At 43.6% G+C, this 24,197-nt stretch overlaps 1 protein-coding gene across 1 annotated transcript; it reads left to right on the top strand.

Annotated features, from left to right (window-relative positions):
* Positions 1–3,773: 3,773 nt before the first annotated feature.
* Positions 3,774–15,924, top strand: LOC311135501 (phosphatidylcholine-sterol acyltransferase-like). The gene is made up of 6 exons (XM_084169498.1): positions 3,774–4,173; positions 10,873–11,029; positions 11,296–11,411; positions 11,500–11,595; positions 11,733–11,957; positions 12,248–15,924. The coding sequence occupies exons 1-6, from the start codon at positions 4,023–4,025 to the stop codon at positions 12,868–12,870; spliced, it is 1,368 nt and encodes a 455-aa protein (XP_084025624.1). The 5' UTR covers positions 3,774–4,022; the 3' UTR covers positions 12,871–15,924.
* The last annotated feature ends 8,273 nt before the right edge of the window (positions 15,925–24,197 follow it).

Here is a 24,197-nt window from a genome sequence, read left to right as displayed (position 1 = left end):
TGAAGTCAGCCTTGTTGGCGGCAGAACGGCAGTTCCAGAGGCTGCCTGAGACCTGGAACTCCAGGTGTGTGGTGCGTGCAGGGACCACCAGGTTAGAGAGGCAGCAGCCACGCGGTGTGAGGCGTTTGTGTAGCCTGTGCGGAGAGGAGAGAACAGGGATAGGCAGAGGCATAGTTGACAGGCTGCAGCAGATGGCTACAATAATGCAGAGGAGATCGGGATGAAATGAACTAAACATCAGGGAAAGGAGAGAGCAGGCCTCCCTCACCAAAAAAAAAAAATATATATATATAACTCTCCCAACTTCCACCTCAGAAACTATAAGTGTTTCACTGAACCACCCGAGTAAAACTCTCCCAACTTCCACTTTAGAAATTAGAATTGTTGTAAACTACAGCAGACTGTTATCAGTAGCTGTAATTAAGTACAGCAGCTACCAACCACCTAACGTTAATGCCTCGGATGAGGTTAGAAAAACAGCTGAATGGTAGCAGCTAGCTGGCTCAATCACAGGTACTCTTAAGCATGAAATAACATTGGAAACAATTAACCACAGTTGCAAAAAGTTACCAGTAGCTACCCGCTAGCTAGCTAGCTTTGTTGGTCCAAGTAGTGGGTAGGCTAGCCTCGTGCTTCGCCGGAGTCCGCCGAATACAGTCCTTACCTACAATAATTACCTACAATAACCTTCAATAACTACCTGAGTAAGCTACCTATAATACCAAACTACAATACCTACCTACAATCTAAATACATGGTTTAAGCTTAACTCAACACCATATAAGAAGCCGAGCTTACCTTTCATAACGCAGCAATGATTAAACGTTGGGTAGCTAGCACAAAGATATTGTATTTAGCTACCACAGTACAGCCTGCTGGTAGTGTTGGCTGGCTAGCAATGGCTACTGTGTTGACTTTGTTTGAAAAACGGCGTCGCTGCGAACGAATGTAGCTGGCTAAAAGGATATTGTTTTTAGTTGCTACCGTTGCTAATAGCTACTCGCCAGCTAATCCAGCTAATCCAAATAGAGATACTGGGGTGCAAATGAGCAAAATAAATAACAATATGGGGATGAGGTAGTTGGGTGGGCTAATTACAGATGGGCTGTGTACAGGTGCAGTGATAGGTAAGCTGCTCTGACAACTGATGCTTAAAGTTAGTGAGGGAGATAAGCGTCTCCAGCTTCAGAGATTTTTGCAGTTCGTTCCAGTCATTAGCAGCAGAGAATTGGAAGGAATGGCGGCCAAAGGAGGTGTTGGCTTTGGGGATGACCAGTGAGATACACCTGCTGGAGCACATACTACGGGTGGGTGTTGCTATGGTGACCAATGAGCTAAGATACGGTGGGGATTTGCCTAGCAGAGATTTATAGATGACCTGGAGCCAGTGGGATTGGCAACGAATATGTAGTGAGGGCCAGACAACGAGAGCGTACAGGTCACAATGGTGGGTAGTATATGGGGCTTTGGTGACAAAACGGGTGGCACTGTGATAGACTACATCCAATTTGCTGAGTAGAGTGCTGGAGGCTATTTTGTAAATGACATCGCCGAAGTCAAGGATCGGTAGGATAGTCAGTTTTACGAGGGCATGTTTGGCAGCATGAGTGAAGGAGGCTTTGTTGCGAAATAGGATGCCGATTCTAGATTTAACTTTGGATTGGAGATGCTTAATGTGAGTCTGGAAGGAGAGTTTACGGTCTAACCAGACACCTATGTATTTGTAGTTGTCCACATATTCTAAGTCAGACCCGCCGAGAGTTGTAATTCTAGTCGGGCAGGCGGGTGCAAGCAGCGTTCGATTGAAGAGCATGCATTTAGTTTTACTAGCATTTAAGAGCAGTTGGAGGCTACGGAAGGAGTGTTGTATGGCATTGAAGCTTGTTTGGTTGTTAACACAGTGTCCAATGAAGGGCCAGATGTATATAAAATGGTGTTGTCTGTGTAGAGGTGGATCTGAGAGTCACCAGCAGCAAGAGCGACATCATTGATATACACAGAGAATAGAGTCGGCCCGAGAATTGAACCCTGTGGCACCCCCATAGAGACTGCCAGAGGTCCAGACAACAAGAGAGGTTGAACAGGCTCGTAACAGGGGTTGCTACAATTTCGGCTGCTAATTTTTAGAAAGAAAGGGTCCAGATTGTCTAGCCCAGCTGATTTGTAGGGGTCCAGATTTTTCAGCTCTTTCAGAACATCAGCTGTCTGAATTTGGGTGAAGGAGAAGTGGGGGGGGGCATGGGCAAGCTGCAGCGGAGGGTGCAGAGCTGGTGGCCGGGGTAGGGGTAGCCAGGTGGAAAGCATGGCCAGCCGTAGCAAAATGATATAATATAGCCTACTAGCCTAAACAATATAATACTGACAAAAGCACATATCACAGCATAGGCTACTGCAAGTTGAGGAGGAACCTACAATTTTTGGGTGGAGAATGACTGTGAGGTCAGTTCTGGTTACTTTTTTGAAGGACATTCTACTTCAAAATGAATTAAAATAAAATGATGCTGACATCTAAAATATAATTTCCCCCTCCAGAAATGAGGACCATTAACATATTGGTCCAATACTCATTGTCACCTGATGTATCTAATGATGCAGCTTAGTGGCTATAAATAAATTGGCTAAGGGTTGCTCATCTGCATTTACCCCATTGGGCTAATCATTAGCTAGAACTCTAAAGTCTAAACATTAGTTGCTAGTTAGCAACATATCGAGTACTTGAATGTCCCCCAAAACATAACGTTCCATTGGCACTCAGCCAACCAAGGATCATGTACTATGAATATAATGTAGGCCTACCTGTTACATCTGACCGTTGTTACGTTTAGCCCTGGTCTTCCATATGCATTCAACGCCATTGGCGAGCGAATAAACCATGCTGCTGCTAAAAGCTCTGGTTTTAAAATTGTGCATTTTAGCCTACTCATTTAACGGATTTAAGAAATATGTGTAGCCTAGTAACACAAGAAAGCTCCGTGATCCTCCTCTTTTAACAGTGACCATCAAAACTGGTTTCAAATATGTGTTTTCCCGCGACTGCATTAATAACGTACAATGATGACTGGGCATGCATATTTCTCGCCCTGTGCGGCACTCCCAATTTGAATGCACCTCGACATTAATATTATTTTCTCGCATTGAACGCGACAGGCGGAACAATTGAATAGTTAAACTATTTCACTATGGGGTTGTCTAATTGTGATGTAGTTTACTCGTTTTTTTAGCTCTGGAAAATTAAATGTGGACAACACTTTTTTATTAGATAATTCAAATAACCAAAGCAGATACCGGGTCTCAGCTCAGCCTACATGGCTCTCATTCGGGTCATATAGGTACCGGGTCTCGGACCCGGCGGGACCCGGCCCAATTTAACCCCTGTGTGTAGGTTATAATAAGGGCTCATTTTAAACGTAGCTTCTATAAAAATGCATTGGCCAGTCTACCAATAGGCCTATATAACGTTGTAAAAAGCCAAAACATGTAGGCCTATTGCATGATAATCCAAATATGATATTCAGCAAACTAGCTAACTTTTTTTTTCTTCTAAATTGTTTGTTTGGTATAACCAATAGACATCTCTAAATGCCGAAATGTTATTAATCATTTACTTTGGTACCATAGTGCAAACAGCCTTGACGGAATGGGACTTGTAAAACAATCAATAGGGCAATGGGTATGTGGTACACGTTGTGTTTGTCCTTCTCTGTGTTGTCCTTCTCTGTGTGTGTGCTTAAATTTCCATATAAATTCAGTTAAACTATAACCCGTCGGCCTATTACGTCTACTACACCGTAGAAGCACACAACTGCTCTTATAGGACAGATGCGCATCATGTTGATGTTGTCTCCTTTATTCCTGTTGTGAGGAGCGCCTTGAAAGTGAGGTCCAACGATGATCGAGTAACTGACCTCACGTTTTCCCTCTGACTTCGCGCCCCACCCTCTTTCACACACAGCATTAATAGGCCAGTTCTCCTCCTCCTGACCTAGCGAGAGACAAGACAACACTGTCAAGATTTGGACAGAATGGGATACGCACACTGTTGTACCGTTCTCCTTATAGTATTCCTTGCGCTACAACAATCTGCTGGATTTTGGCTCTTCGATGTGGTCTTCCCACCAAGTGCCAAACCTCAAAACAAAGTGGCAAACAATAGCACTCCGCCGGTTCTTATAGGTGAGCGTTTTCTATTTCTTGATTAGTTTGCTGTGATGTGATAGGCCTATTACACCGTGTTATTTATCACTGAATTCGATTTATGTTTTATGTGATTGTAATATCAGTTTGCTTTCATGCATACTGAAAGTCCTACATGTATTTCACAAGACAGGTCGATTTTCTGTCTGGAACTTGAAGCCAGTTCCAGGCAGTTTTCTATGGTATCTGCAGGTGTTGGTATGAATGCTAAGTGAATCCTATTGTCCTGGACCAGGGATATATATTTGATTCCTAATGGCATTGGCTGAGGTTTGGACATGGGTGAAGAAGCATACCTTAATTTAGCATAATGGGAGGACAACCAGCCTATATCTGTCTGGAGAGGAAATCATTTGGGGTTAATATTTTTTTATGTGGGGCAGGAACTGCCAGTGTTTGGATATGGGTTGGGGCCTTGGGGCTCGGGAATAGTTTGTTATTTTGGCAACACTTCATTTTAAGGGGTCCTTATTACAGTGTAATTGTATGTGTAATTACACTGTAACAAGTATTGTAGTTAATTGTAATAACACTGTAATAACAAAATGTAACTGGTGGTAATTGCAGTCTGTAATTACAGAGGTGTAACAACGAATGCTTGTTACCATGCTTGTTATAAATGGGCAAGTTTCCACTAAATGTAGTGTTTTGTTTCTTCTCAGCTGCATCTGATTCAGTAATAACTGTCACAAGGTTGTAATCTCTTGTGGACAGATGTGCTGGGTGTCCGGGATTACAAAGGTTGGAGGCTCAATAGGCTCTAATTACCTCCCGTGAATGCGCACTCTTCAAAATCTCCACTCAATGTTCTTGCTAGCGCTTGCCCCCCCCCCCCCCCCCCAAAGTGTAGCATCTGAGTTAACTTGGTTTACTTTACAATAACAGATCAGATTTAGGCCAGCCTCACTGACTGGGGTCTACCACACGGGTGTCATCCCATATTATAATACAAAAATAATTTATAATTAATGTGTACGTTACCCATTATGACAACCTGAACCTCCTTGCCATCCAAGTGAGAGGATAAACCCATATGTACACATTTACATTTACATCATTTAGCAGACGCTCTTATCCAGAGCGACTTACAAATTGGTGCATTCAACTTATGATAGCAAGTGGGACAACCACTTTTTTTAATTCTTTTTTTTATGGGGGGTGGGGGAAGGAGGATTACTTTATACTATTCCAGGTATTCCTTAAAGAGGTAGGGTTTCAAGTGTCTCCAGAAGGTGGTCAGTGACTCCACAGGGTACATGTAATATCTGCATAAGTACAATGTAATTACCAGGCGTTACACAGGATTAGGTTCTTAAAATGAAGTGTATCTTGAGGGGTACTTACTTGTAATTATTGTGTACTTATATAGTACATTACCCATCCTGACAACCTGGCCCTTATTTTAAGGCTTCCGGAAGTACCATCCAAGTGAGAAAATAAACACACTAGTACCTACAGAGTACATGTAATATCTGCACAAGTGCAATATAATTACTAGACATAACACAGGATTTAGCTAGTTAAAATAAAGTGTATCTTGAGGTGTACTTACTTGTAATTATTGTGTACCTACAAAGTTCATTACCCAATCTTACAATCTAATTGTCAGCTTCTGAAAGCGCCATCCAAGTGAGAAAATAAACACACCAATACACCACAGAGGATCTGTAATATCTGCATAAGTACAAGGTTGTCGCTAGTTACACTGCATAATTACTGCAGTACAAAAAACTGTGTTATTTTGGATGCAGTATTTGCAGCATACTGCAGTTATACTGCACTCTAACTGTTATCTTTTTTCGCAAGGGAAGTGAAGTGTAACTTTATAGTTACCCATGAGCAATTTCTATATAATTACTTATTACTCATTACCAAATGAAAATACCTACAAACAAAATATGAACTTCTACTTTAGTCAACTTTATTGCAACATGTAAAAATACCTTACATTTCTTACAAATAATAACGATTTGTTTTGTTTGTTTAATCTAATTAGTCAAATTATTACTCTAAGATATATAGACCCACTCAATAACATAAAAAAACGATTCTAGTGGTGACTCAAATCTGTAGCCTACAGTATGGTGAGTAGCCTAGAAAGCTAGCCAATTTTTTTTTCTTTTTCTTCCCTTTTTAACATTACAAGTAACAATGGAAATTGACCACTCTGTCTTCATCCGTTTCTTTCTTGTTAACATTTTCCCATCCTGGAGTCTGAGACCTTGTGGGAATCAGTGGTAGAGAAGAAGAATGTATGACAACTTAGCAGAGGCACTATACATTACCCCTAATTCTCATCATCATGATTTCTATAGTTTAGGCATATAGCCAGCTAAGCCTAGCTAGTTGTTGTGTTATCAAGCTAGCAATAATAGTGCTTGTGTTGACACAAGTAGTTAACTAGCTAGATAATGTTAACATGCTGGGTGTCTCACAGTGCATTCGGAAAGTATTCAGACCCCTTTACTTTTTCCACATTTTGTTACGTTACAGCCTTATTCTAAAATTGATTGAATAAAACATTTTCCTCATTAATCTACACACAATACCCCATAATGACAAAGCAAAGGTATTAAAAATAAAAAACAGAAATACCTTATTTACATAAGTATTCAGACCCTTTGCTATGCGACTCGAAATTGAGCTCAGGTGTATCCTGTTTCCATTGATCATCCTTGAGATGTTTCTACAACTTGAATGGAGTCCACTTGTGGTAAATTCAATTGATTGGACATGATTTGGAAAGGCACACACCTGTCTATATAATGTCCCACAGTTGACAGTGCATGTCAGAGCAAAAACCTAGCCGTGATGTCGAAGGAATTGTCCGTAGAGCTCTGAGACAGGATTGTGTCGAGGGACAGATCTGGGGAAGGGTACCAAAACATTTCTGCAGCATTGAAGGTCCCCAAGAACAAAGTGGCCTCCATGAAATGTAATAAGTTGGAACCACCAAGACACTTCCTAAAGCTGGCGGCCCGGACAAACTGAGCAATCGAGGGAGAAGCCTTGGTCAGCTAACATTAGCTAGCTAGCAAACGCTAGCTAACTACCTACGCTAAATTGTCTAGCAGAATTAATGTATCCAAAAAAGCAAAACAAATTGTATGGAAAACGAAGGTTACGTATGTAACCAGGGTTATGTGAGCTATATGGATCACTCCAATATATTGGTAACACTCCGCGGCGGAGGGATACAGCCGAGGTGAGGATTTACAGATTTACTCCTGTGTACACCTGTGTCACGGCTGGGGTCCGCCCCTATATATAGACCCCATGGCCGCGACACACATTCTCTACATCATCTTTGAGGCGCCTCTAGCACCGTAGAGGATTGGAGCGATCCATATAGCTCACATAACTGTGGTTACATACGTAACCTCCGTTATGTTTCACTATATTGGATCACTCCAATATATTGATATACCTGTACCAGATTTAGTCGGTGCTAGAGGGACCTGGCCAGCTAGCGGCGAAGTCCCAGCGCGGAACCGAGACGCAGGGGCCATCAATGTGGAAGGGGGTCCCGGCACAGTCCCCGGAAAGGGAGGCGACGCCCAGGACCGCTGAACCAACCGCAGAGGGAGGTACCACATTTACCCGATAGTACCTAGCAAAGGTGCAAGGGGAAGCCCAGCTGGCTAGAACACAGATATCAGCAAGGGGCACTCCTCTCAGTAGAGCCCAGGACGTAGCCACACCTCGTCTTGAATGTGCCACCACAGATCCCAGCACTGGCCTGCCAGCCAGGCGGTATGCTGTCGTAATCGTGTCCATGATCCAGTGAGAGAGCCTCTGCTTTGATAGCCCAGCCCCCAGGACTCTCTCACCATAGCAGACAAAGAGCTGGTCTGTTGTTCTCACTGACCGTGTCCGCTCCACATAGGCAGCCAGTGCCTGCATAGGGGACAGCATGTTGGAGGGAGGCCCAGACTCCCCAGCCACTGCTGGGGGGTCGTAAGCAGACATGATAAAAGGGTTCACATGCCTGTCTGACAGAACCTTCGTGAGGAATGAAGGGTTGGGGCAGAGAAATTATATACTCCTCCCACCGGTGTCCATCCAGTAGCACTCAGAACATACCGAAAAAGCATGGAGCTCTTCATGGAAGTAATAGCTACCAAGAAAACCACCTTCATAAAGAGGTGTTTCAGGCACACAGACTCCAACGGTTCAAAAGGTGGCTTTGCCAAAGCTGCCAAGACCACATCCACATCCCAGCTCGCTATTGAGTGGGTCCTAGCTGGACGCAGGTGACGAACCCCCTTCATAAACCTGAAGACCAAGGGATGGCGCCCCACTGGCCTGTCCATCCACCCCACATGGCAGGCAGATATAGCGGCCAAATACCCTCTCAGTCTAGAGGCTGCCAAGCCCTCATCCAAGCGAGACTGCAGGTATTGGAGGACATACTGCACCCCGCATGACTCAGGCACAACCTCAATACCAGTGCACCAAGAGCAGAACAACCGCCAGCGCAACTGGTATGCCGAGGTTGTAGCCGGTGCCCTTGTGCTCTGCATGGTGTTCATTATGCCCTCCTGTAGTCCTAACATGGACCATTGGTGCCATTCAGTGGCCAAGCCCACAGACTGAGGCGGTGCGGTCTCGGATGCCACAGAGTTCCCCCGGCCTGAGACAGCAGGTTGGGTCTCTGGGGCAGTTGCCAAGGTGTCCCAGACATCAGGGACAGGAGAAGGCTGAACCAGGGTCGTCTGGGCCAGTATGGGGCCACCAGCAGCAGCCCTGGCCAATCATGAGCCAGAACATCCAAGCCCAGATGCCCTGGTGGCTCCGACATGGAGTACCACAGGGGGCAGTGTGCATTGCCCAGGGAGGCAAACAGGTCCACCTGCGCCCTCCCGAACTTGTCCCACAGGTGCTGCACCACCTGGGAATGTAGGCTCCAGTCCCAAGGTGGCAGGCCCTCCCTCGAGAGCATATCCGCTGCCACATTCAGGTTGCTAGGTACGTGCGCTGCGCGTAGAGACGCTAGACGTCCCTTAGCCCAGAGAAGGAGCTCCTGTGCCATAAGATGGAGACGGTGGGACCTCAGTCCACCCTAATGGTTGATGGAAGCCACCACTGTGGTGTTGTCCGTTCTCACCAGGACATGTCTTCCGTTCAGATGTGGAAGGAAAGACCGCAGGGCCAGCAGTACAGCTCTAGTGTATTGATGTGCCTGCCGCTCCAAGGGGGTAGCCAACAGCCGCTGGCCGACCTGCCCTTGGTCACACCCCCCCAGCCGATCTGGGAGGCGTCTGTGCTGACCAGCTCCTGGCAGCACATCCTCAGCATCTCCACCACACCTGAGAGAAAGGAGCGACAGCGCCACCTCAACAATTCTCTGAGGCACTGTGCGGTCACCTGCAGCTGGCGGTGACGGTGGCGCTTCGAACCTTATCGGTCTGCTCCAGAATGTCATCAACCCCTGGACCAAACGTCAGCCCTGGGGTGATGGGGAGAAGGGCAAATGTGCTCTTGAGAGCAGCTGGCAGACGGGATTGTGCCAGCCAGAGATGGTAACCACCTGCGCCATGGCCCGTCCATTGGCACGGGCCACACCCTCTGGAGCAGGGAAAGCAGGCAAGACACCTCCATCGCTTCCTGGAGGAGCTCCTCTGTGCCCTCCTGCAGCCGGGGCAATAGAGTAGGTAGGCCTGCAGCAGCATGGCCGCATTGGTCGGAGGGATAAATCCTCACCTCGGATGTATCCCTCCGCCGCGGAGTGATACCAATATATTGGAGTGATCCAATATAGTGAAACATAACTTACTTTCTTTCTCCTGTGTTGACGTTTTTGACCTACAACACTTTGTTTTGTTCGTGGCAATGTCTGGATTTTGCACACTGAGCTTCTACTCCAAACTTTTTCACTCAGGCCCCCTTTCCAGCATTTGGGCAAAATAATCTAGCAAAAAAAACGTTAGCTGACGTGTCTGACAAGTTATAAATAGCTCTCTAAGGTATGCAGTGACCAATTTCGAAATTGTATCTTGTGCATTCTACTATTAGACATTTCAAGAGTAAGTTGAAAGCTGGACTGAGTTCCTTAATTTATTGTTATTATTAAATGCTAATTGTGTGTGTGGGGGACCCCCGCACCTGCCCTGCCGACTCCTTTTTATTTTATGTGAACCATTTGTAAACCTGTTTTTGCCATTGGGCCTGGGCATCATACTCCAGATCTTTATTGCAGAGTTGTGTCAATGAGGTGGTCGGTTTTCAATTGGTTTACACTTATCACGTGGTTTGTGCAGGCTGAAATATGGTGTGTTGGGATGCTATCGGAAACTTTTACATTTGTAACAAGCATGGAAATAAGCATTTGTTGTTACACCCTGTAATTACAGACTTCAATTACCACATGTTGTTATTACATTGTAACTATGAATTATTATAATTAATTACAATAGTTGTTACAGTGTAATTAAACTGTAATAAGGACCCTTAAAATGAAGTGTTACCAATGTTTAGATTTTTATTGGTCAATGTCTTGTGTCTGTTTGATGGGACAAATCACATTGACAGTTGTGAAACAAGGGAAAACACAAGAATCTCTACGTTGACTTTGTCTTGCCATCCTCTTCTTCTCATCTACCCTTGTTGTATCCTCTTTTTAAATGACTTTATGCTCATCTGGCTTCTAAGTTCTAACATTTTGCCACTTTTTACCAGTGCCTGGGAACCTAGGAAACCAGCTTGAGGCCAAGATTGACAAGCCAAGCCTTGTGCATTGGATGTGCTACAAAAAGACAGATGACTTTTTCACTCTTTGGATTGACCTAAATATGTTCATGCCAATTGGGATTGACTGTTGGATCGATAATATAAGGTGAGGGGGGAATAAATATGATCCATGTCAAAATAATTATGTTTATATCTTATGATTAATTAAATAATTTCAACTAAAAACACTTAGGGAGCATTTGCTAATTGTTCATTGCTGTATCAATAAATAATGCACTGTAATAGAAGAGAGAAGCATACAACCACAACTCTATTTTCACAAGTTTGATTTTGAGTGCGGGGCATTTTAGTGGTTGGGATAATTTCCTTATGCAATAACATTCTGTACATACTGAATATTTCCTGCTACAGAATTGTATACAATAGGACAACTCGCAAGACCACCAATTCTGCAGGGGTGATGGTGAGAGTGCCTGGTTTTGGACAGACATATACTGTTGAGTTCTTGGACACAAACAAGTTGTCAGGTGAGAACAACCATAAGGAGGACAACTTTTCCTATAATTGTTTTCTTTTTTATTATGATTTCATTAAATGAAACCTGTCCTTTTTCAGGTTATTTTCATACTATGGTTACACATTTGGTCAACATGGGATATGTCCGCAATGAGACTGTCCGAGCAGCACCATACGACTGGAGGGTAGCTCCAAGTAAGTGACATCATGGACACACACACACCATCCAACTGACAATCACTTTCCTGTACAGCAAAAGTACAACTCATTCATTGTTTATGCACACATGCTTTCATATCATGTGACTGTGCCTATTTGTCTCTCCTTATCAGACGAGCAGGAGGAATACTTTGCACGGCTGAAGAAGCTGGTTGAGGATATGTACGAGCAGTATCAACAACCACTTTACCTCCTGGGACACAGCATGGGAAGCAATTATGTCCTCTACTTCTTATATCAGCAGACCCAGACTTGGAAAGACCAATACATCAAAGGCTTCATTTCACTTGGAGCACCCTGGGGTGGGGCAGTCAAGCCCCTTCGAGTTCTAGCATCAGGTAATATACGTCAAAGTCTGGTGGACAGATTGAAACAACCTTACCTATAGTAGAAACATAACATAACCTGAAAAAACCTGATAACCGGGTTGAAGTAGTTCTTACTGTCCCATAAATCACATTGACAGTAATCGGTACATATTGTAAAATCCTTTTACTTGCGATAATTCCCACATCTTCATTTTCCTGAAAGGGTGGTAGGACTGGTTTGTCTGGATTACTTTGGCGAGTCACACATTGGCTAAAGATTGCCAAGAGAAAATAATTTATGATAACAATTGTTTCTGCAGGTGAAAATGATGGCATCCCACTGGTATCCAACATCAAGATCCGGGAGGAGCAGCGCATGACCACAACAAACCCCTGGATGCTTCCATTTGAAGAGGCATGGCCTGCAGACCACGCTTTCATCTCCACACCCTCATTCAACTATACCCACCAGGACTACCAGCGCTTCTTCAATGACATCGACTTTGAGGATGGCTGGTTCATGTGGGAAGACACCAGAAACCTGACAGCTGGTCTGCCCCCTCCTGGTGTTGAGGTATACTGCTTCTATGGTGTGGGGCTGCCCACACCGGTTACCTATATTTACGACGACCAGTTCCCAAATGTAGACCCTATAGACTATGTGTATGCTGATGGGGATGATACAGTGGACAGTGTTAGCATGGGTTTATGTAAGCGCTGGATAGGAAAGCAAGCACAGCCTGTCCATGTCAAGGAGTTCAGGGCCATGCCCCACTTGGAAATAGTATTCAATAGCAAGGTAATCAACGTAGTCCAGAGTATCCTGGAGGGAAGATATGGGGAAGAGGATTCTACATTCCATGAGACCGATGAACGTCCCATTGACTCCGCAGTCATGCAAGATCAGGTCCAGCCATACCAGCCTCCCAAATCTACACTGTAAGCTTTTGGGGAGAAAATAATTCACTCTCCCAATGTACATACTATTACTGATGCAGTAGCTACTGAGTTGGACTTATACACTGAGTATGCAAAACATGAATAACACTTGCTCTTTCCATGACATAACTGACCAGGGGAATCTAGGTGAAAGCTATGATCCCTTATTGATGTCACATGTTAATTCCACTTCAATCAGTGTAGATGGAGGGGAGGTGACGGGTTAAATAAGGATTTTTAAGCATTTGCGACATGGATTGTGTATGTGTGCAACTCAATATTAGGAAGGTGTTCCTAATGTTTGGTATACTCAGTGTATATGTACGCACATCCTAACTAGTATTAGTATTGAGATGTGATATAGTATGCACATGCCTCTTGTTTCATTATGCTTATCATCTTTTCCACTCAGCATGATAGGAAATCAAAACAATGATATATGTCTTTGGTCCGTGTACGTTTCCTTATTTTGATATTTGAGCCAAAACGGATTGGAAAAACAGAAAACAGCTCTTTTTTTTTCTGAATTTAAAAAACGAAAATCATAAATCAACTTGTTTTCCCATTTATTGTGTCACAATTGGACATGTAATAACGGCAAACAAATAACAACACATTTTTTATACCCGGAGAACTTGTTCTCAACTGGCTTAACTGGTTAAATAAAGGTGAAAAAATAATAATAAAACACACCCCCTCATAGAATATTCACTGGGTTGGGGGGGGTTGACTTGCACTAGCTGGCTACTGACTAGCTAGCAGGCTGGCTAGCTAGCCCTACCTGGTTACTGGATATAGTCATGCTAGATAGTAGTAGCTAGTGGAAGTAAGTTGGTCCCTCAACCTGCAACAAGATGAAGCTGCCCAGTTAGAGCTACCTGCTGCAGAAAGGTCACATTTCTCCATTACTTTCTGTAGCTAACTTAGCTAGATCTTCTGTTGGCTGATAGTGTTTATTGACTAAGTAATGATGAACAGCAGTTACTGTAAATGGTTACCTTATCTGGCACTTTGCATAGCCAACTTACCTATTGCTTACACATACAACAATATCCAATTAAGCTATAGTCAGACATATGCTATACTCTTCACGAATATTGCTGTGACAATTGGCCTACTTCTATGAATGTATACAGGTGTAGGAAATTAATTGGATCACTCTGTTGTTGCAGGAAATGTATTGTAGTGTATACAAGGTTTAGAAATGCTTAAAAAGTTTTGTAATTTCCACTTTAAAATGTCAGACTTGATTTGCCATAACTAAAAATGTATCAACCCTTACAAAATTGTCAATGAATTATAATTCCACACAATAATTCACATTTCCTGTTGCTGACGGATTATTTTCTTGCTGTGAGAAAATGACCAAATTAAGATCCTATATCTATGCATACCTCCTGTGGAGGGGGATGATGATCAATGATACCCCCCCCCCCCCACACACACAGACACTCTCTCCTCTCCCTTTCCTCTCTCTCTCTCTCTCTCTCTCTCTCTCTCTCTCTCTCTCTCTCTCTCTCTCTCACACACACACACTCACACGTCGATAGGACCACACTCAGCCCTAGCCAGTGGACATTATGTTCTCAAGGTCCTGCACTACCGCCTCCTACAACACCCTGATGAGAAGCAATAATCCTGGCCCCATGACTGTAAGTCTGCATATCTCTCTAAACCTGCTGTACCCTACTGTGCTGAGACAATAGGACTCTAGAACAGTTTTACACTATATTAAATGCAATGCTTAACAGAAATTATCTCTCGTTCTCGCTCAATTAAATTCAAAGGGGCTTTATTGGCATGGAAAACACATGTTTACATTGCCAAAGCAAGTGAAATGGATAAACAAAAGTGAAATAAACAATAAAAAGTGAACAGTAAATATTACACTCACACAAGTTCCAAAATAATAAAGACATTCTCTGTTTAGGGCCAAATAGCATTCTAGTTCTACTTCTTTCCAATGTGTCAAGTAATTCTCTTTTTGTTTTCTCATGATTGGGTCTAATTGTGTTGCTGTCCTGGGCCAGCTTGCTTAGGAGATTCTCTCTCTCTCTCTCTCTCTCTCTCTCGCTCTCTCTCTCTCTCTCTCTCTCTCTGCACCAATGCCAGGCTGCCAAATCAACTACTTTATCCCCTCATACTAAACTTTGCTCACTGTTGTTCAACTGCCTTTTGATGAAATCGGTTTATTTCAATGTTTAAATTTGCTTCAAGTGTGTTTTTTACTAAACGTTGACAGATGGCACTTGTATCGAGGAATGAGGGTGGGGGTGGGTGGGGGGGGGGGGGGGGGGGGGGGGTGTTAGTGGATACATGCTTGTAGATGGGTTTGTTTGAAGAAACTCCCTCTCCCCCTACATCCCCTCCTTCTCTTGATGAGTAATAAAAGTAAATGTATTTGCTGCATTTAACCTGTGGTCCAAAATCAAATCAAATTGAGATTTCATGATATTGCTTTGTCTTTACACATCTATTCCCTGATTGCCAAATGCAGTCACCATCCACTTCAGCTAGCATTTTCTGTTTCTAGGCCTGTTTCAATTGAAGGTAAAGCACTTGTCAGATTTAAGAATATTGAAGACCTTATTGTACATACAGTACCAACACATACATAAGCATAATCAAAAATATTATGCTTATGTATGTGTTGGTACTGTATGTACAATAAGGTCTTCAATATTCTTAAATCTGACATGGGTTGAAGTTACTATCATTAATCCTGCGTCAAGTCTCAAATATGGCTGAATTGTACTGAATAACCCCTATGTTGTAAAAATTTTCATCCTCTAGACAGCAGTAATGTGCTACCACCTTCAAAGACATCTAATGTGAGAGTTTTTCTATTCACCCTTCAAGTACTGAGCAAATGTCAAAATTAATGATATTACCTGAATTTCCATTGCGAATGATGCTTTGATGGATACTAGAAATGACTGGTTGTGATCCAGACATATGTGACACATGTGACATGCAAAGTTAAAATGTCATACAAAGTGGGTAATGTTGATCCCGCAACTCCTGTCTGTCACTCACTCAATTAAATATCTTAAACATATACAGTTGAAGGTGTGGTCTATACCTTGTGAATATTCCTTTTGATTGCACAAATATTCCCATTAGTTATCTCTGCTATAAAATAAAGATGCCACAGACATACAGTACCAGTCAAATGTTTGGACACACCTACTCATTCAAGGGTTTTTCTTATTTTTTTTACTATTTCTTACATCTTAGAATAATAGTGAAGACATCAAAACTATGAAATAACACATATGGAATTATATAGTAACCAAAAAAGTGTTAAACAAATCAAAATATATTTTATATTTGAGATTCTTCAAATAGCCACCATTTGCCTTGATGACAGCTTTGCACACTCTTGGCATTCTCTCAACCAGCTTCATGAGGTAGTCACCTGGAATGCATTTCAATTAACAGGTGTGCCTTCTTAAAAGTTAAATATATTTCCTTCTTAATGCCTTTGAGCATTATGGCAAGAACAGCTCAAATAAGCAAAGAGAAACGACAGTCCATCATTACTTTAAGACATGAAGGTCAGTCAATATGGAATATTTCAAGAACTTTGAACGTTTCTTTAAGTGCAGTCGCAAAAACCATCAAGTGCTATGATGAAACTGGCTCTCATGAGGACCGCCACAGGAATGGAAGACCCAGAGTTACAGAATGGGCAGAATGTAAGTCGCTCTGGATAAGAGCGTCTGCTAAATGACTAAAATGTAAATGTAATGTCAACTGATTTTGTTTGGGTGTCCAAGGGGCAGAATTAAAAAATATATATATATTAGTGTATCAAATATTCTTATGGTTATATACTAGTGGGGTTCACTTCTTGATTGTTTTGAGACTAAATGTTTTCTGAAGTAAAGTTATTTCAGACTACTGCTGTTTGACTTGTATTCAGTTGGCCACTCCCATCGAATTTCGACACTTCACACGTCACTACTCTAGACTTGATCTGGGAGCCAGTAATGTTGACAAACGAAGGTGGATTGGCGTTCGGCCCGAGTTGAGTCGGAGGAGAAATGGCTTCCCTAGACAAGGCAAGAACTAGATGTATGTCAGGAGAAGTGCAGTACTATCATAAGGAGAGTTATACTTGGAATACGGAGGAGGAATGGAGGGGAAAAGAGAGGCAGAGGAGGTCTAAGAGAGAGGGGGAGGAAGAGGGTGAGATTGAGTCAGTTAAAAATGGCGGGAAAAAGGAAGATGTTTGTGAAAGAAGAATGGTAGAAAGTGTAAGCAGAGTGAGTTGAAGACAGGAGGAGAAATGGAAGTGAATGAGGGCGAGGTATTGGAGGTGGTAGGTGTGTGAAGTTCTCGGAGCCCGAGGTTTGCACCAAGGGTTAGAATAAAGAGCAGTCTGTGACAATAGGAGTGACGTTTTTGGAAAAAGTGGACTCTTGCCTTTTGGCTGATCCATTTGTGGTTTCAGGGTGGGTGAAAACAGAGTTGGGTGCTGTGGAATTGGTGAGGGTATCCAGAAGTGGTCTTGTGATAATTGTTTGTGTTTCTGCTGGTCAGAGGGAGCAGGCGTTCCGTGTTAAACGAATGGGGACAATAGATGTGAATTGTTTTGCTCTCAAGAAAAGGGTGCCATTGAAAGGCATGATTACTGGGGTAGTGGTAAATGTGAAAGCTGATCAACTGAAGGGGAAGATTCCCAGTGTTTGTGATGCTCGTCGTTTGGTGCGATGCAGACAGGGTGGCGTGAGTGGAGAAACAGAAGAGTCATATTCTGTTCTTTTGAGTTTGATGTTGAGTATTTGCCCGACAAAGTGATGTTAGGATATAAGTTATCCGGTACGAGCTTTTGTGCCGAATACGTTACGTTGTTACAGGTGTCAAGATTATGGGCATGTGGCAGCAGTGTGTAGAAGGGAGTGAGACAAAAGAATGTGTAGTATTGGGGAAAGTAGTGGTATGTGTAAATTGTAGGGATAACCATGGGGCTGGGGATCCGAAATGTCCGGTGCGAGAGAGGCAGGTTGAGGTTTCCAGGGTTAGAGTAGTGCAGATGTTGTCATATGCGGAGGCAGTGAAGAAAGTACAGAGTGATAAACCAACAAGTGATATATGTTTCAGTAAGATTGGATTTTGGGCATTTATAGCAATGGTTATCAACTGTACTGCAGGGATGGAACGTAAGTTGCAGAAAATAGAGGTTGTGGTGGCAGCAGCTGCAGAGAGGTATTTGGGTGTACGAGACTTGACATGAGAAGAGTTACAGGGTGTGTTAAGGGGTGGTGTCCCATCCTTTCAGGCTGTTGGCATGAAGTAGGAATACATAGATTTCAATAGTGGAGTATGGTAGTTATTATTATTATTATTATTATTATTATAGTTAATCTTTTTTTTAAATCTTTTTTTTTTTGAGTGTAGTGTTAGATGGTAGGGTATTTGTTATATTTGTTATTTCTTTAAGCAAAGTATAGGGAGTTATACTCCAGTCTAGTAGGTGGCGGTAATGCAACATTTATTGGATGCCAACCGCCGTTAAACCTCATCGAAGAAGAAGAAGACTTGATCTAGGAGGGTTTCTTTCAGTTTGATGATTAGTAACTGTTGCACCCCTGCGGAGTTTTGTTTTGACCAGTTTTGTTTTCATTTTGTGAAAGTGCCAGCAAAGGGATTTCTTTGTGTATATAAACATCTCAATTTCCTCATCAGACGCAACATTACAGACCATGGTAAAGTTGGTTTGAGATTCGATATTCACCAGACATCCGGACATTCAAACTTCAATAGCTCACGAACGATTTGAGCTATATACCTTAAGTTCGGCTCTTTATAAAGGAAAAAATGTGTACAACATTGCACGGGTCTTATTTTCCCGATTCTGAGCTGAGTTTCATAATTGCAACGTGTAGGCATCCTGGCACGCCATCAACGCAACTAGTTAGGGACCGTCAACAAAGTGCATCTTCTTCTTCTTTTTGATTGGGTTGGAGGATTGCATCCAACTTAAAGGTGCATACATCTCCACCTACTGTACTAAAGTGTGAGGCCAGTCATGGCCTACCTACATTAAATTCTCTTCATTATTACTGTTCCTAAAAAATGAAAATATATAAATCACCACTCCATTAACTCTTCTGCAGTAAAATCTCATACACCCAGGTACTTCTCTGCAGTTGCCACCTACACTCATTAAAAACCCACTACCCCATTCCACTACTTTTATCTGCTCTTGCCAATGCCAACAGCCTGGGAGGACGGGACACCACCCCTCAACACACCCTGTAACTCTTCTGAAGTCAAATCTCGTATACCCAAATACTTCTCTGCAGCTGCCACCACAACATCTATTTTCTGTGATTTACTTTCCATTTCTGCGGTACAGTTGATAACCATTGTTATGAATGCTAAGAAGCCAACCTTACTGAAGCATAACTCACTCGTTACCCTATCCCTCTGTACTGGTACAAATCTACTACTCACTGGAATCCTCTCAGGATCCCTCACACTTGACCCATCCTCCTCCAATTTCTTCACTGCCTCAGCACTACTCTGGCCACTTCAATCTGCCTCGCTTGCACCGGACACTTCCGATCCCCATCAACATGAGCACCCCTACAATTGACACCGACAACTTTATCCACCAAAACTACACAATCCTCTGTCCCATGCCCTCCTGCACACTTCCCACATCTTGGAATCTCCCTCCTACACACCGCTGCAGCATGACCATAAACGTTGCACCTGAAACAGCGCAGTGGATTCTGCAAATAAGCTCTAACAGGATAACTGATGTATCCTAATGTGACTTTGTCTGGTAGAGACTCTGACTTAAAACTGAAAAGGACTAATAATGACTCCTCTGTTTCACCTCGCTCCCCACCGGTTCTAAGTCGCCCCAAACGGTGGACGTAACAAACACCAGGAATGTTCTACTTCAATTGCTCCACCTCCACACTTAACGCTACCCCAGAAATCACTCCTTTCAAAGGCGCCCTGTTCCTAAGGGCAAAGCAAAAAACAGATCTTGACCCAAGTTGCGTGACACTGAGCGCCTGCTCCCTCAGGTCAGAAGAAACACAAACAAATATCACAAGTCACTACAGGTTACTTTCACTGATTCAACTGCCCCCAATTCCTTTCTCACCCACCCTGAAACCACAAATGGATCAGCCAAAAGGCAAGGGTCCACTTTCTCCAAAAATGTCACTCCTACTGGTCCAGATTCTTCTTTATCATGTCTGACGCCATTCTTCCTCAACATCAAACTTCCCACTACACTCAGCTCCTTTTTTTGGTTTCGTAGTGTACAATCTAACAAATTGCATGATCACAATATTCAAATTTCAATAGCTCTTACACCACGTGACTTAGCAACCTAATTTCAACTGTACATTATTCCTTACTTAGAGGGGTCAAGTGCGAGTGCTAATTCACGAAAGGAGGGGGTGCAGGGAGGGGGGATTATTCAAGATAATTTTTCAAGAGGTAGGGTTTCAGATGTTTTCGGAAGATTGGCAGGGACTCTGCTGTCCTACATTCAGTGGGAAGCTGGTACCACCATTGGGGTGCCAGGACAGAGAAGAGCTTTGACTGGGCTAAACGAGAGCTGCTCTCCCGTAGGGGTCGAAGGGCCAAGAGACCAGAGGTGGCAGAACGGGGTACTCGGGTTGGGGTGTAGGGTTTGAGCATTGCCTGAATGTAGGGTCTGGGCAGTTTCTCTTGCTGCTCCGTAGACAAGTACAATGGTCTTGTAGTGGATGTGAGCTTCATCTGGAAGCCAGAGGAGTGTGAGGAGGAGCGGGGTGACATGGGAGAACTTGGGAAGGCTGAATACCAGGCAGGCTGCGGCGTTCTGGATAAGTTGCAGGGGTTTGATGGCACAAGCAGGGAGCCCAGCCAACAGCGAGTTGCAGTAGTCCAGACGGGAGATGACAAGTGCTTGGATTAGGACTTGCACCGCTTCCTATATGAGGTAGGGTCGTACTCTACGGATGTTATAGAGCATGAACTTGAAGGAGCGAGTCACTGCTTTGATGTTTGCAGAGAACAACAGGGTTTTGTCCAGGGTCACGCCAAGGTTTTTTGCACTCTGATGGAGAGCTGGCAGGCCTTACCCAGGAGGAACAGCAGCTCCGTCTTGTTGAGAGCATCCTGTCGGGCTGTATCACCGCCTCGTACGGCAACTGCACCGCCCGCAACCTCAGGGCTCTCCAGAGGGTGGTGCGGTCTGCCGAACGCATTACCGGGGGCAAACTACCCGCCCTCCAAGACACCTACAGCACCCGATGTCACAGGAAGGCCAAAAAGATCATCAAGGACATCAACCACCCGAGCCACTGGCTGTTCACCCTGCTATCATCCAGAAGGCGAGGTCAGTACAGGTGCATCAAAGCTGGGACCGAGAGAATGAAAAACAGCTTCTATCTCAAGGCCATCAGACTGTTAAATAGCCTTCACTAGCACATTAGAGGCTGCTGCTGCCTATTGAAATCACTGGCCACTTTAAGAAATGGAACACTAGTCACTTTAATAATGTTTACATATCTTGCACTACTCATCTCATATGTATATACTGTATTCTATTCTATAATATTCTACTGTACCTTAGTCCATGCCGCTCTGTCATTGCTTGGCCACATATGTATATATTCTTAAATTCCATTCCTTACTAGATTTGTGTGTATTGGGTATATGTTGTGAAATTGTTAGATATTACTTGTTAGATATTACTGCACTGTCGGAGCTAGAAGCACAAGCATTTTGCTACACCAGAAATAACATCTGCTGAACACGTCTATGTGACAAATAACATTTTATTTTGATTTGATTTGAGGTTGAGCTTGAGGTGGTGGGCCGAAATCCAAGCTGAGATATCAGCCAGGCATGCAGAGATGCGTGTCGCCACCTGGATGTCAGAAGGGGATAAGGAGAAAAGTAGTTGAGTGTCATCCGCATAGCAATGTTAGGAGAGACCATAGGTGGATATGACGGCGCTGAGTGAGAAAAGAGGAGAGGGCCTAGAACCGAGCCCTGGGGGACACCAGTAGTGAGAGTATGTGGTGCAGACACAGATCCTCTCCACGTCACCTGGTAGGAGCGCCCTGCTGGGTAGGATGCAAATCAAGAGTGTCCAGAGCCTGAGGCGCCCAGCCCTAAGAGCGTGGAGAGGAGGATCTGATGGTTCACGGTGTCGATGGCAGCGGAAAGATCTAGGAGGATGAGAACAGAGGAGAGAGAGTCAGCTTTGGCAGTGCGGAGAGCCTCCGTGACACAAAGGAGAGCAGTCTCGGTTGAGTGACCCGTCTTGAAGCGTGACTGGTTAGGGTCAAGAAGATCGTTCTGAGAGAGATAGTGAGAGAGTTGGTCAGAGACAGCACGCTCAAGTGTTTTAGGAAAGAAAAGAAAGAAGGGATACCGGCCTGTAGTTTTTTACGTCAGAGGGGTAGAGTGTTGGTTTCTTGAGGAGGGGAGCGACATTTTGAAGTCAGAGGGGATTGGCAAAAAGTGGTTGACAAAAAATATATATATATTTAAAAAAATAAGATTCATTTTATGAGAAAAGTAAAAGTTGTGCAACCTGCCTCTCTATATAAGGAATAATGTTGAATGAAGTTGAAATGAGGTTGCTTAGTCACGTGGTTGAAGAGCTATTACATTTGTACATGTTCAAATATTGATATAAAATCGTGTAAGTGCTTTATGGGAAAACCAAATGGTGTGCAATGTGTGTCCCTACCCTGTGAACAATACAAAGTTGGTTTGAGGTGCCTAGGTCATGTGATCTAGTATCTATTTAAATTCTAAGTCAAAATTTGAACTAATAAATTAAGGTAAAGGAAAATTAAATAAAATTCAGAAAACCAAAGAGTGTGCCATGTCTGAACATTGCAAAGTTGGTTTGAGGTGTCTAGGTCATGAACAAGGAGCTATTGAAATGTAAGTGATTTTGCAGCAATTGCGATCCAGTCTCATTGCTGCAACTCCTCAACGGGCTCGGGAGAGGCGAAGATCGAGTCATGTGTCCGCCAAACTGCGCTTCTTAACACCCGCCCGCTTAACCTGGAGTCAGAGGAAACACCATTCAACTGATGACTGTAATTCAGCCTGCAGGAGCTGCTAGAACGCGATGAGCCAAGTAAAGCCCCCCGGCTAAACCCTAACCTAACCCGGACAACACTGGGCCTATTGTGCGCCGCCCTATGGGACTCCCGGTCTCGGCCGGTTGTGACACTGCCTGGGATCGAACCCGGGTCTGTAGTGACGCCTCATGCACTGTGATGCAGTGCCTTAAACCACTGCGCCACTCGGGAGGCCCCCCCTATATATATACAGTACCAGTCAAATGTTTGGACACACCTACTCGTTCAAAGGTTTTTCTTTATTTTTACTATTTTCTACATTGTAGAATAATAGTGAAAACATCAAAACTATGAAATAACACATATGGAATCATGTAGTAACCAAAAAAGTGTTAAACAAATCAAAATATATTTTATATTTGAGATTCTTCAAAGTAGCCACCCTTTGCCTTGATGACAGCTTTGCACACTCTTCACATTCTCTCAACCAGCTTCATGAGGAATGCATTTCCAACAGTCTTGAAGGAGTTCCCACATATGCTAAGCACTTGTTGGCTGCTTTTCCTTCACTCTGCGGTCCAACTCATCCCAAACCATCTCAATTGGGTTGAGGTCCGGTGATTGTGGAGGCCAGGTCATCTGATGCAGCACTCCATCACTCTCCTTCTTGGTCAAATAGCCCTTACACAGCCTGGATGTGTGTTTTGGGTCATTGTCCGGTTGAAAAACAAATGATAGTCCCACTAAGCGCAAACCAGATGGGATGGCATATCGCTGCAGAATGCTGTGGTAGCCATGCTGGTTAAGTGTGCCTTGAATTCTAAATAAATCACTGACAGTGTCACCAGCAAAGCACCCCCACACAATCACACCTCCTCATCCATGCTTCATGGTGGGAACCACACATGCGGAGATCATCCGTTCACCTACTCTGCGTCTCACAAAGACACAGTGGTTGGAACCAAAAATCTCAAATTTGGACTCATCAGACCAAAGAACAGATTTCCACCGGTCTAATGTTCATTGTTCGTGTTTCTTGACCCAAGCAAGTCTCTTCTTCTTATTGGTGTCCTTTAGTAGTGGTTTCTTTGCAGCAACTCGACCATGAAGGCCTGATTCACGCAGTCTCCTCTGAACAGTTGATGTTGAGATGTGTCTGTTACTTGAACTCTGTGAAGCATTTATTTGGGCTGCAATCTGAGGAGCAGTTAACTCTGATGAATTTATCCTCTGCAGCAGAGGTAACTCTGGGTTTTCCTTTCCTGTGGCG

The sequence above is a fragment of the Coregonus lavaretus genome (assembly GCF_964263955.1).
Source record: "Coregonus lavaretus genome assembly, chromosome: 9".
Taxonomy (NCBI): Eukaryota; Metazoa; Chordata; class Actinopteri; order Salmoniformes; family Salmonidae; genus Coregonus; species Coregonus lavaretus.
This window is presented reverse-complemented; position numbering and strand designations above follow the sequence as displayed.

Excerpts from the sequence above, each read along its gene's own strand:
- LOC311135501 (XM_084169498.1), top strand. The coding sequence starts at position 4,023 with ATGGGATACGCACACTGTTGTACCGTTCTCCTTATAGTATTCCTTGCG. Across the intron at positions 11,030-11,295 it reads TGTTGGATCGATAATATAAG|AATTGTATACAATAGGACAA; the intron begins GTGAGGGGGGAA and ends TTCCTGCTACAG. Across the intron at positions 11,958-12,247 it reads CCTTCGAGTTCTAGCATCAG|GTGAAAATGATGGCATCCCA; the intron begins GTAATATACGTC and ends TTGTTTCTGCAG.